The 12,657-nt window shown below is 40.8% G+C and overlaps 2 protein-coding genes across 3 annotated transcripts in view; one reads left to right on the top strand and one right to left on the bottom strand.

Annotated features, from left to right (window-relative positions):
* LOC121628376 (NACHT, LRR and PYD domains-containing protein 3-like) overlaps positions 1–10,000 on the top strand; it is a 29,037-nt gene extending 19,037 nt beyond the window's left edge. The window contains exons 10-11 of the mRNA XM_041967421.1: positions 9,140–9,189; positions 9,321–10,000. Of these exons, the coding sequence (XP_041823355.1) occupies positions 9,140–9,189; positions 9,321–9,895 (625 nt within the window). The 3' untranslated portion in view covers positions 9,896–10,000. The remainder of the gene's footprint in view (positions 1–9,139; positions 9,190–9,320) is intronic.
* The window catches only part of LOC121651305, a 543,600-nt gene that overhangs the window by 304,923 nt on the left and 226,020 nt on the right, over positions 1–12,657 (bottom strand). The gene's annotated exons all lie outside the window — the stretch shown is intronic.

A 12,657-nucleotide genomic window follows, 5' to 3' on the forward strand; every position in this document is an offset into this window, starting at 1 on the left:
CGCCCCCTCCCCACCTGAACACGCCCCTCACCAAACTTGAACATGCCCCCCTCCCCTCTCTACCTGAACCTGTCCAGGTGACCCTGAGGAAGGAGGTGAGCAGCTGAGTGTTGAATTAATTGATTATTGTGGAGAAAAAACATGATATAATAGAAAAATGGTTCTGAATTATTAATAGTAAATAAAAATGTTTGTATTTATTTTAGACTGATGTGAACGGTTCTCAGCTGTCTCTGTAACGTAGGTCAGGTCAGTAGTTCGGGACTCATCCTCCTCTTTGCAGTAGGAACATTTCTAGAGCAGCAGACTGGGTGACGGCTTCAATCCAACCAGAGAAATATTTACATTTTCTAGAAGATTAACCAGCAACAACCATATAGCATCATATTCGTTCCCCACTAATCTAAAGCTTCACCTGTGAGTCTACAGATGTGGAGATAAATCAGACTTCATGTGTTGCTACATGAGGAGACGATGACGTGGAGGATTGGTAGTCAGATCAGTTTCTCTTCACATTGTTGGTGAAACCACTGAAAGCACCTTTAAGTAAAACAAATAGGTGGAGGCCACCAGAAATAAAGATTGTGCTGCTGTTACACATGACATTACATCACTGGAGAAACTATATAATAGAACAGCTGATAGAATAGAAAGCTGGACTTCAGGACTTGATAAGTGGTTTTCCAGGGAAAAAGCTCCACGTTGGCTCTTGGTGAAAAACGCTGAGTAAGAGCATGACTCAGCAATAATGCACCTTTACCTCTCCTTGATATCTTAAACAACGTTCTACCTTTTAAAATGTTTTTATTTAATTTTAAAGATGCTTCCAGATGTTGTTTGGCTGTAAATCTCCACAGAGGTTTGCTTCCAACCGTTTTACGTTCAGTTCGGATAAAACAATAAAAACCATGTGAGGTCCTAGTTTCTGTTTCTGAGCCTCGTTTATTTTACCATTTGCTTCTGGTTTTATTTATTTGTATTTTTATTTGTTGCCTCTTGTTCAGTGATAATTGTAATGGTTTTCTCAGAGGACCCGGTAATTCAACCACAGCAGGAGCAGGATGAGGAAAAAGTGATGTATTGTACAGGTGGACGAGCAGGGAAACTGGAAGAGTCTGACAGGACGAGGAGGGAGGATCCAGGAAGACTGTGGCGTTCAGGAATCTGTAAAAACTCCACATATAAGGGCATCAGTCCTAAATCCAAACAGCGTGGTGAATATACCAGGCAGAGGTCACACACAGAGCCGCAGGAAAGAGACTACTTATCCGGGGCAGACCAGGATCCGGGCTTGGTCCAAAACAGGGGTCGCTATCCAGGTAGACTTGGGCCGAGATAATCCGATGAGGGTCAGGCAAGAGGAATCCGTGGAGTAACTGGAGACAGGAAATCAGGAACACCAAGCAAGGCTGGATCTCCACAAGGAAAGAGCAGCTGACCGTCTGGCAGGGAAGCAAAGACTGGAGAGGGTTTAAGTAGAGCAGAGCACCGGTGAGACAAGGGAGCCATCAGGGACCTGCAGGTGGAGCCAATGAGCCTATCGATGGCCTGGAAGCCCAGCAGAGCCACCATGACAGATCCGTGGTAACGCCCACAATACAATGGATCATTACAAACGAGCGGCCATTTTGTTTTTGCTGTTTTAGCTGAGATTTGGTTTGTTTCTCCACAGATTATAAACTCATTTAATTTTCAGGGAGGAGGTTTTTGTAGTTAATTGATCTTGAGATGATTAATTGTTTAAGTATTTAAAAAAAGAGAGAGATGGTTTTTAAATATAAAGTTTCTGCAGCAAATAACTAAATTTAAATGAACGTCATTGTTTTTTAGTGCTTTTCCTACCAAGTAGCCTGCCATGTTTTTCTTTTCACTAATAGGTATGATGGTCACAATATCATGAAAACTGCTAATTTATGTATTACAGTATCAGAATTTTCAGGGGGGGCACTTCAGTTTCTTTTGGTGGGCCCCAGATCTGTGGCAGCGCCCCTGTACATGAGCCATCAGGTGATTCTGGACGGGGTCTCCAAGCAGAACATGTGCAGGACCAGCAGCAGCTGATGGAGACGAGCACAACTCTGGTTCTAGAAATCACTGTAAGGTGCTACGAAGCGGTGGGACGGAGGCGGTATCTGCTCCACACAGCCTCGCATCTGTTGGTTCGATTCCAGGAAACCACACGGAGCTCGTCATGGCCGATGTGTGGTCTGGGCTTGGTCCTGTTCAGGTCCCGTGTTGAAGACATCTGTTCCCACCGACAGATGCTCTGGAACATCAACACTGGGTCCGCTCCATTTACCGCCCGGGTGAGCTGGCGGCGAGCCGGGTGGGTGGAGTTTTTACCCCGTTTAAACCGGGTGACCGACCAGATCTGCTCCAGGCAGAGAAGTTCTGCTCCAGTCGGACCTCCAGCAGCCTGAGATCAGGTCCAGGATTCTCCGGCTGGTAGTTTGTTCCTCCAGGTTTCTGTTGGGTTTTACCAGGAAGACATGAACCTGCAGACGGATGTGGAATTCTGTTACCACGGTTTTAAAAAGTAAAGAAGTTACTTTTCCCAGTAACTAGTTACTTTTATCACCCTGTAGCTCGTTACTAGCGCCGGTACTTAGTAACTGGTAACTGTAAGTGTAGGAGCCCATTAGTCTGACGCTTTATAAGACAGGAAATGATGTGTGTAAGGGTGTGTGTTAGGCCGGGAACACGCTGTCATGACGCAGCGTGCCGTTCGGTTTATGTTCGGTAGAGATGGCAGAAAGGGAACGTTCAGGAGATCCAATCATCTGGAACAACTGTTCCAGGAAAAGATTCGACCTGGTGCAGCGCTTGGAACACGTTACCATGGTAACATAAAAAGGGAGTTCAACACGTCGATCTCAGTAAAGTGAAATGAAGTCTTGGGTGGTTTCGTCTGTGACTCGTGCTGGTTTGTGGTGATGTTTGTATGTAAGGATGTGTTGAACCAGGCAGTGTTGGTATGAGCTGCTCCTGCACACAGGGGTGTAACAAGCTTTTTAAAAGTCAGGGGGACGTGGTTTATTCCTCAGCACCGACAAATGGACACTGTTTTTCCACTTTTCACATCTCAGGACCCCTTCAGGTTTAATAAGCAGGTTATCATTTAGTCAAATCTAGACCTTAGAGCCGCTGCCTGGCCCCCTCATCAGAACTGTTCTAGTCACGCCCCTGTACATACAGCAAAACCAGTCACCTGTCCACCAGCTGGTAGAGAAGGTCCTGCTCTGATCTGGACTACCGGACCTGTTCATAGGAGGAGGAGCGACCGGGAGGAGGAGCGATAAGGAGGAGGAGGCGCAGAGCGAGTGGAGAACGTGTGATGAAAGGGTTCTAAAAGAAAACGCTGTTGTTCCAGCCGCTGACCTGGACTCCGTACAACACGCTCATAGAAACGCTGGTTAGGACGGATTTTAAAGCTTTAACTCACATCACTGCCGCTCAGCAAGGAAACGAGCAACTATTACTTGATAAATGAGAGAATTTGTACTTGGTGGAAATGTAGAAAACTTTGTTCCATTTTGAGCACAAGGCAAGAAGATGGTTCCACGTTCAGCTCTGTTCCACTGCAGGTTGAGTCCAGAGCAGGTGGAACAAGCTGAGGTTTCAGGAGGACTGGGGACGTACTGGAAGGCCATGGGAACAGCCACGCCACATCCCCGTCCTGATTCAGGTCAGGAACGTTCCCATCAAACCTTCCACACCAGTTTCAGTACGGACGGGAACGCCATTCCTATCTCGCCATCGTCTGCGTGCCGGAGACATGTCGGTGGGATGATCGGCAGTGAGGAGCTTCGCCTGGAGACGTGTCGGCCATGTTGGTGCAGCCGTAGGAGATGAGCGGCGTCTACTCAGCTCAACACCACCTGAGCATGGCTGCGCTGAGGAACGTCGAGGAGCTTCAGCGGCTCGGTTCGAACAAAACGCCTACACCCACCAAATGGCCATAAAACATCCAGCTGACTGACTGCTGACGAGACTGCCACGTCAGACTGAAAGCCAGCCGGGTGGGTGGAGGAGAGACTTACTGCCCAAGCAAAGGCTGCAAAATGCTGGCCGGGCTACACTAAATCAGGCCGGTCACGTCCGAGAAGCTGCTCAAGGGTTGGTGGAAACGGTGAAACATTCTTTGGTTCTGTTGAGTTGTGACTTAACCTAGACATTATACTTAACTTAGTTATCACACTTAACTTAGTTATTACACTTGCCTTAATTATCACACTTAACTTAGTTATTACACTTAACCAAGTTATTCCACTTTACTTAATTATCACACTTAACTTAGTTATCACACTTAACTTAGTTATTACACGCAACTTGGTTATTACACTTAACCTAGTTTTTACTCTTAATTTAGTTAATACACTTAACTTAGTTATTACACTTATCTAAATTAAGTGCAATAACTAGGTTATCACACTTAACTTAATTATTACACACAACTTAGTTATTATACTTAACTTATTTATCACACTTAACTTGGTTATTACACTTAACTTAGTTATTACATTTAACCTAATTATTACACTTAACTTAGTTATTACACTTAACTTAGTTATTACACACAACTTAGTTATCACACTTAACTTAGTTATTACACATAACTTAGTTATCACACTTAACTTAGTTATTACACACAACTTAGTTATCACACTTAACTTAGTTATTACACTTAACTTGGTTATTACACACAACTTAGTTATTACACTTTACTAAGTTATTACAATTAAATTAGTTATATTTAATTTATTTATCACACACAACTTAGTTATCACACTTAACTTAATTATTACACACAACTTAGTTATTATACTTAACTTATTTATCACTCTTAATTGGTTATTACACTTAACTTAGTTATTACATTTAACAAAATTATTACACTTAACTTAGTTATTACACTTAACTTAGTTATTACACACAACTTAGTTATCACACTTAACTTAGTTATTACACACAACTTAGTTATCACACTTAACTTAATTATTATACACAACTTAGTTATTATACTTGTTGTAGAGAAAGCAATGGACTGGCTGGGAGGTGCTGACTCAGGGTTTGATCACCGAGTTCACACAGGGGTGCTGGCCAGAGCACTTCTTAAGGCTGCTCAGAGTATGGGATAATAAAGACTGAGTCCGATTTAGTATCCTTCTCCGCTTTATTGCTCAGTTGTGTGTGGATGTGTGGTTTTCTATAATGAACAATACAAACATAACTTAGGTCAGGGTAAATAATATAACCAGAAAATAAACACAATGTAAATAGCTTGAAAACACATGTCCCTTTGATCAATATAATAAACAAACACTAAATCCCCCACTACACATTCAATACACTGAGTTTTCAGTCTGGTCAAGCTACCATCAATAGTAGCAAGAGCACTTCCGGTAACGGAACTAGCAAAGCGCTCTTATTATGAAGGTCTCCATTTGCTACTTCCAGTAACACGTTAACATTAGCTTCGCCCGTTAGGCGATAAAACACTACTTTGCGCTAGTTACAGCGCATTTTGCTGCAGCCGTAACACTCGCACTACTGTACTGAACCCGGACTATGCATAAACATACGTAACTTATAACCAGAACACATTTAAATCCGAGGCGTGGGCACGGGAAGGCTAAGTGGCTAATTAGCCGCAGGCACAAAGTAATCAACGTGTCCAAGCTCTGAACTTTACTTGCCATCAATAACAGAAAATACCCCGCCGTATGTCATTCCAAACACAGCAAAGGTTGTGTGCCAGCCATACTCACTGGTCATTCACGCACACGCTGCCCATACAGGCGACCGCAGTCCACCACGACGGTTACACATGAAACAAACTCTGCCAAACTCTGACGTCACCCGCAATATAACTAACTGGTGAACTGGCCCACCTCTTGCAATACACTGGAATATCAGCTGAAAACAACTAACTGAACTGAGGACTTTGGGGCCTTTTCTACAATACTTAACTTATTTATGACACTTAACTTGGTTATTAGACAAAAATTGGTTATTACACTTAACTTAGTTATTACATTTAACATAATTATTACACTTAACTTAGTTATTACACTTAACTCAGTTATTACACTTAACTTAGTTATTACACTTAACATAGTTATCACACTTAACTTAGTTATTACACACAACTTAGTTATTACACTTAAATTAGTTATTACACGCAACTTAGTTATTACACTTAACCTAGTTTTTACACTTAACTTAATTAATACCCTTAACTTATTTATTACACTTAACTTAGTTATTACACGCAACTTAGTTATTACACTTAACCAAGTTTTTACACTTAACTTAGTTAATACTCTTAACTTAGTTATTACACACAACTTAGTTATTACACACAACTTAGTGATTACACGTAAATTAGTTATTACACTTAATGTAGTTATAACACTTAACTTAGTTATTACACTTAAATTAGTTATTACACTTAAATTAGTTATTACACGCAACTTAGTTATTACACTTAACCTAGTTTTTACACTTAACTTAATTAATACCCTTAACTTATTTATTACACTTAACTTAGTTATTACACGCAACTTAGTTATTACACTTAACCAAGTTTTTACACTTAACTTAGTTAATACTCTTAACTTAGTTATTACACTTAAATTAGTTATTACACTTAACTTAACTATTACACTTAACATAGTTATCACACTTAACTTAGTTATTACACACAACTTAGTTATTACACACAACTTAGTGATTACACTTAAATTAGTTATTACACTTAATGTAGTTATAACACTTAACTTAGTTATTACACTTAACCTAGTTATTACACTTAAGTTAATTATCACACTTAACTTAGTTATTACACTTAACCAAGTTTTTCCACTTTATTTAATTATCACACTTAACTTAGTTATTACATGCAACTTGGTTATTACACTTAACCTAGTTTTTACACTTAACTTAGTTAATACACTTAACTTAGTTATTACACTTATCTAAATTAAGTGTAATAACTAGGTTATCACACTTAACGTAATTATTACACACAACTTAGTTATTATACTTAACTTATTTATCACACTTAACTTGGTTATTACACTTAACTTAGTTATTACATTTAACCTAATTATTACACTTAACTTAGTTATTACACACAACTTAGTTATCACACTTAACTTAGATATTACAGACAACTTAGTTATTATACTTAACTTATTTATCACACTTAACTTGGTTATTAGACAAAAATTAGTTATTACACACAACTTAGTGATTACACTTAAATTAGTTATTGCACTTAATGTAGTTATAACACTTAACTTAGTTATTACACTTAAATTAGTTATTACACTTAACTTAGTTAATACACTTAACTTAATTATCACACTTAACTTAGTTATCACACTTAACTTAATTATCACACTTAACTTAGTTATTACACTTAACCTAGTTATTACAATTAACTTAATTATCACATTTAACTTAGTTATCACACTTAACTTAACTATAACACTTAACATAGTTATCACACTTAACTTAGTTATTACACGCAACTTAGTTATTACACTTAACTTAGTTAATACACTTAACTTAGTTATTACACTTAACTAAATTTAGTGTAATAACTACGTTATCACACACAACTTAGGTATCACAGTTAAATTAATTATTACACACAACTTAGTTATTATACTTAACTTAGTTATAACACTTAACTTGATTATTACACTTAACCTGATTATTATACCATCTTAGTTATTATACTTAACTTAGTTATCGCATATAATTTAGTTATTACACACAACTTAGTTATCACACTTAACTTAGTTATTACACTTAACTTGGTTATTACACACAACTTAGTTATTACACTTAACTAAATTAAGCATAACTAATTTAAGTGTAATAACTAAGTTATCACACACAACTTAGTTATCACACTTAACTTAATTATTACACACAACTTAGTTATTATACTTAACGTATTTATCACACTTAACTTGGTTATTACACTTAACTTAGTTATTACATTTAACATAATTATTACACTTAACTTAGTTATTACACACAACTTAGTGATCACACTTAAATTAGTTATTAGACTTAACGTAGTTATAACACTTAACTTAGTTATTACACTTAAATTAGTTATTACACACAACTTAGTTATTACACTTCACCTAGTTTTTACACTTAACTTAATACCCTTAACTTATTTCTTACACTTAACTTAGTTATTACACGCAACTTAGTTATTACACTTAACTTAGTTAATACTCTTAACTTAGTTATTACACTTAACTTAGTTATTACACTTAACCTAGTAATTACACTTAACATAATTATCACACTTAACTTAATTATCAGACTTAACTTAGTTATTACACTTAACCTAGTTATTACAATTAACTTAATTATCACACTTAACTTAGTTATCACACTTAACTTAGTTATTACACTTAACTAAATTAAGTGTAATAACTAGGTTATCACACACAACTTAGGTATCACAGTTAAATTAATTATTACACACAACTTAGTTATTATACTTAACTTAGTTATCACACTTCACTTTGTTTTCACACATAACTTAGGTCCACTGCTGGACGCCTGGTTTGTGACAGGACTTCAGCAGGTTCTCCTTCCGGCCACCGGATGGACTGATGATGGTAGAGTCCACATTAGAATCTGGTTTCAGGCCTTCCAGAGGACTGAGGGGACCTGTAGGAAGACTCTTGTGGTCCAGACTGGTGGAAATCCTTTGAAGGCCCTCTGAGGACCATCTTTTAAATCTAGAACCTGATGGCTCCTGCAGGACCAAACCTGGATCCTTCATGTGCTTCATTTAGTCTCTCATGTGTGAAACCAGATCTGTATCCTGGTTTTAAATTCTCATTCCACCACGTTGGTCTGAAGCAGAGCTCCTGTTTCTGAGAAGAGAAGCTCTCTGCTGCTCTGAAGGTTCTTCTGGAACGTTCCTTCCCCGGTGGCAGATCCAGTAGTTTGATAAAAGAGGATGTGGTTGGAGGTCAGGAATATTGGTCCTCAGGTGGACGTGTCCAGATGTTGGACTGTTCCTTTCTCAGTGTAGAACAAAGTGTGTATGAGAGCCATGTAATGTCCATGTTAGCATGCTCTGACCCCCTCCTCCTTTCAGGGTGGAGCCTGCTGGAGAACCATGGTTGAGACCAGGAGGTGTGAGGAAGTGTAAGTGTGTTTTTCATTGGATTCATCATATTCAACCATCTTCACACTGTCCCATCACTCATTCATCAGTTAGCATCAAAGTGTCAATAGATCAATAACTGCAGCTGGATTGTGTTTGTTCTCTCCATCAGATTCCTGTCCACTCACCATCCACATGGACACAGTGAACAGAAAACTCAAACTGTCTGACAACAACAGGAAGGTGACATCTGTGAAGGAGCTTCAGTCATATCCTCGACATCAAGATAGATTTAACTGTCCTCAGCTGCTGTGTGAAAATGTTCTGACTGGTCGCTGCTACTGGGAGGTCGAGTGGAGAGGAGACGTTTTAATATCAGTGAGTTACAGAGAAATCAGAAGGAGAGGAGACAGCAGAGACTGTTGGTTTGGAAGGAATGATCAGTCCTGGAGTCTGAGATGCTCTGATGATAAAGGTTACTCTGTCTGGCACAATAACAGAGAAACACCCATCTCCTCCTCCTCCTCCTCCTCCTCCTCCTCCTCCTCCTCCTCCTCCTCCTCTGTCTCTAACAGAGTAGCAGTGTATGTGGACTGTCCTGCTGGCTCTCTGTCCTTCTACAGAGTCTCCTCTGACTCACTGATCCACCTCCACACCTTCATCACCACATTCACTCATCCTCTCTATGCTGGATTTGGGTTCTGGTACTCTGATTCCAGGCCTGGTACCTGGGTGTGTGTGTGTTGAGTGTAAAGAGTGTGATGGTAGCAGAGAAACTCTGACTGGTGAACAGATACTTCAGTCTGTACATGTCTGTCTCTTTCACTCAGAAACATCTTTTCAGATTCATGGATTCAATCAGTTTGTGTGTGAAACTCTTCTAAATGGTTCCTTGGAAACTTCTTCCTCTTCCAGTCCTTTAAAGATGGAAGCTGTGCTTCTTCCAGGATCCACATGTTGTTTCCAGTCAAAGCTTCACACTGAATATCAGGATGTTGTGTTGACTTCATGTCAGCTGCAGTTAGTTCCACTTCATGATGCTGGAAATGAAAATCCTCCCAGTGTTTCACTCCGTTTGTCTCTGTTTGGACTTTCGGACGTTTTCTTGATGAATTATTGATTTTTACGTCATAAAATGGACTTTTTCTGGTAATTCTCCATTTCTTTGTTTCCATCCGTCTCCAGATGTTTGGCTTTCCATGTGAAACGTGGAATGAAGTTTTCTTTTTGGTTTTAATCTCTTTAAACTGGTTGTGGGCTTTAATCTGATGGTTTTCATGTGTTAGTAGTTTATAATGTAACCTGATGTTTTCTCTTTATCTCACGGATGTAAACGTGATCATTTAATCCGTCTGACAGAATAAAAACATTTGATCTGAATCTGTTCAGCTGTCTGCTTTTAATTTAAAGAATATTTCCAGAATGCAGAACATCCTTGGACAGGTCTCTGCTGGAGTCTGGCTGTTGGACGTTGTGGACAGGTGTCTTTTATCCAGAGGACCAGTTCAGACAGGTGCAGTAACACAGGAGAGGAGGAAAGAAGCTTCTTACAGAGGAAGGAACAGGTGTGGGAGGAGCAGATTTCCTGCTGCTTTGTATTTATTTCACACAAGAAGGTAGAAAGAAAAGTTTAAAAAGCATAGAAGTGGTTTCCTGGATGTTTCCACGTTGGCTCTAACAGGTGAGGAGCACCTACGATGGACATTCCAGACCTCTTCGTCTTCACTGGGATGAGGGAACCTGGACATCTGCCAGCGGATGAGGGAAGCTGCAGCAGGGAAAGTGATGCTGCTGCTGGTTCCATCCTGGTAGGGTGGCTTCTAGTGGGAGATTTTTATGGAGAACTTCAGTCTGATCTTTTTCTGGCCCGCTTCGTCTGCAGCTGTGGAGAGGCTGGTGTAACCTCAGGGCCGTACACATGTGGTGTCCACAGAACGTCCAAAAACTCCGCTCCCAGCCCAGTAAAACCAGTCCTATGTCCACCAAACACAGTTGAGACATCAACCCATTAAAGACCAGGGGTCTCATTTATAACCGTTGCGTACGCACAAAATGGGGCCTGAAACTGGCGTACGCCTCTTTTCACGCAAAGGTTGTGATTTATAAAAAACAAACTTGACGTGAAAATGTGCGGTCTTTCACGGCAGCTCTGACCCATGCGTACGCTGGTTTTGGAGGCTGGGGGAATTGGCGACACAGATGGAGAGGTGGGGAATTAACAACACACTGCATCCAGAGTCCTCTTGTGGCAGCGTGGGGTCCTGTCACCATGTCTCCAATTAATTTTGCGCTCTGGCTGTATGACCGCAGATGTGATTTCGGCTCACTGGTCAGCGTGCATGACTTCAACCCGGCAAGAGTTCATAACCCGTCTCCGCTGTCTATGCGTCCTGCTACACTCTTCCACATCCAGTTTCCCTATATTGCAGGAGAACAGGCCGACATTAAAAGGCAATTTGCAGCAATGTCCGGTTTTCCTAATGTAATCGGCGCAATTGACTGCACTCATATTGCTATAAGGGCCCCATATGTCGATGAATTCATGTATGTCAATAGGAAGCATGTGCATACTATCAGTGTTCAAGTCATATGTCAATCCAACATGATGTTGACAAATGTAGTTGCACGATGGCCTGGCTCTACACATGACTCTTACATCCTAGCGCAAAGCAGTGTAGAGAAGAGACTGCAGGCAGGCGCTGTACGTGATGGCTGGCTTCTTGGTAAGACAATAACTTTATATTGACAACCAGCTTAGCCAGATGCAGACCACTGATGCACTGTTTCATTGAAATGCAGGGGACAGTGGCTACCCCCTCCGGCGCTGGCTCCTGACCCCCTTCCCAAACCCCCAGAGCGCAGAGGAGATCCTGTTCAATACCGCTCACTCCCGTGCGCGCTCAACTGTAGAGCGCGCCATCGGCCTTTTAAAATGCCGGTGGCGGTGTCTGGATGCGTCAGGGGGTAGATTATTGTACCATCCCCAAAAGGTGCGCAGGATCGTGAGGGCGTGTGGCGTGCTGCACAACCTGGCACTGAGGCACGGCATCCAACTACCTCCTGGCCTCCCCCCTCCTCGGAATGCCGACCCTCACCCACAGCCCCCTCCCAGACACAGGGAGTTCCAACACGGGGCACGGCTCCGTGAGGAGGTCATGCAGCGATTAAGCAGACAATAAGGTTCACTTTTTCACAAGCTCTTTTAATGTGTTTGAAATGTCGAACATAATGTCACACAAATTATGCAGCGTTGTTCTGATTTCCTTCAGTTCATTGATGGTTTCTTTTTGATCTCGCCATGGTCCGCTCTGTCCCGCTCACAGAGTTAACTGAGGTAACTATGTGTTGCCACTCACGACACTTACTCTTATTTGTCACGCCACTACTGTGGCTACCAAACAAAATAATTTTTCGACTCTCCACCTCACTCACTAATGCATCGATTTCTGCCTCTGTGAAGTTGCGTTTTTTGGTTCGCTTCCCTGCGGTTGCCATTGTTCATGGATCAC

The sequence above is a fragment of the Melanotaenia boesemani genome, chromosome 2 (assembly GCF_017639745.1).
Source record: "Melanotaenia boesemani isolate fMelBoe1 chromosome 2, fMelBoe1.pri, whole genome shotgun sequence".
Classification (NCBI taxonomy): domain Eukaryota; kingdom Metazoa; phylum Chordata; class Actinopteri; order Atheriniformes; family Melanotaeniidae; genus Melanotaenia; species Melanotaenia boesemani.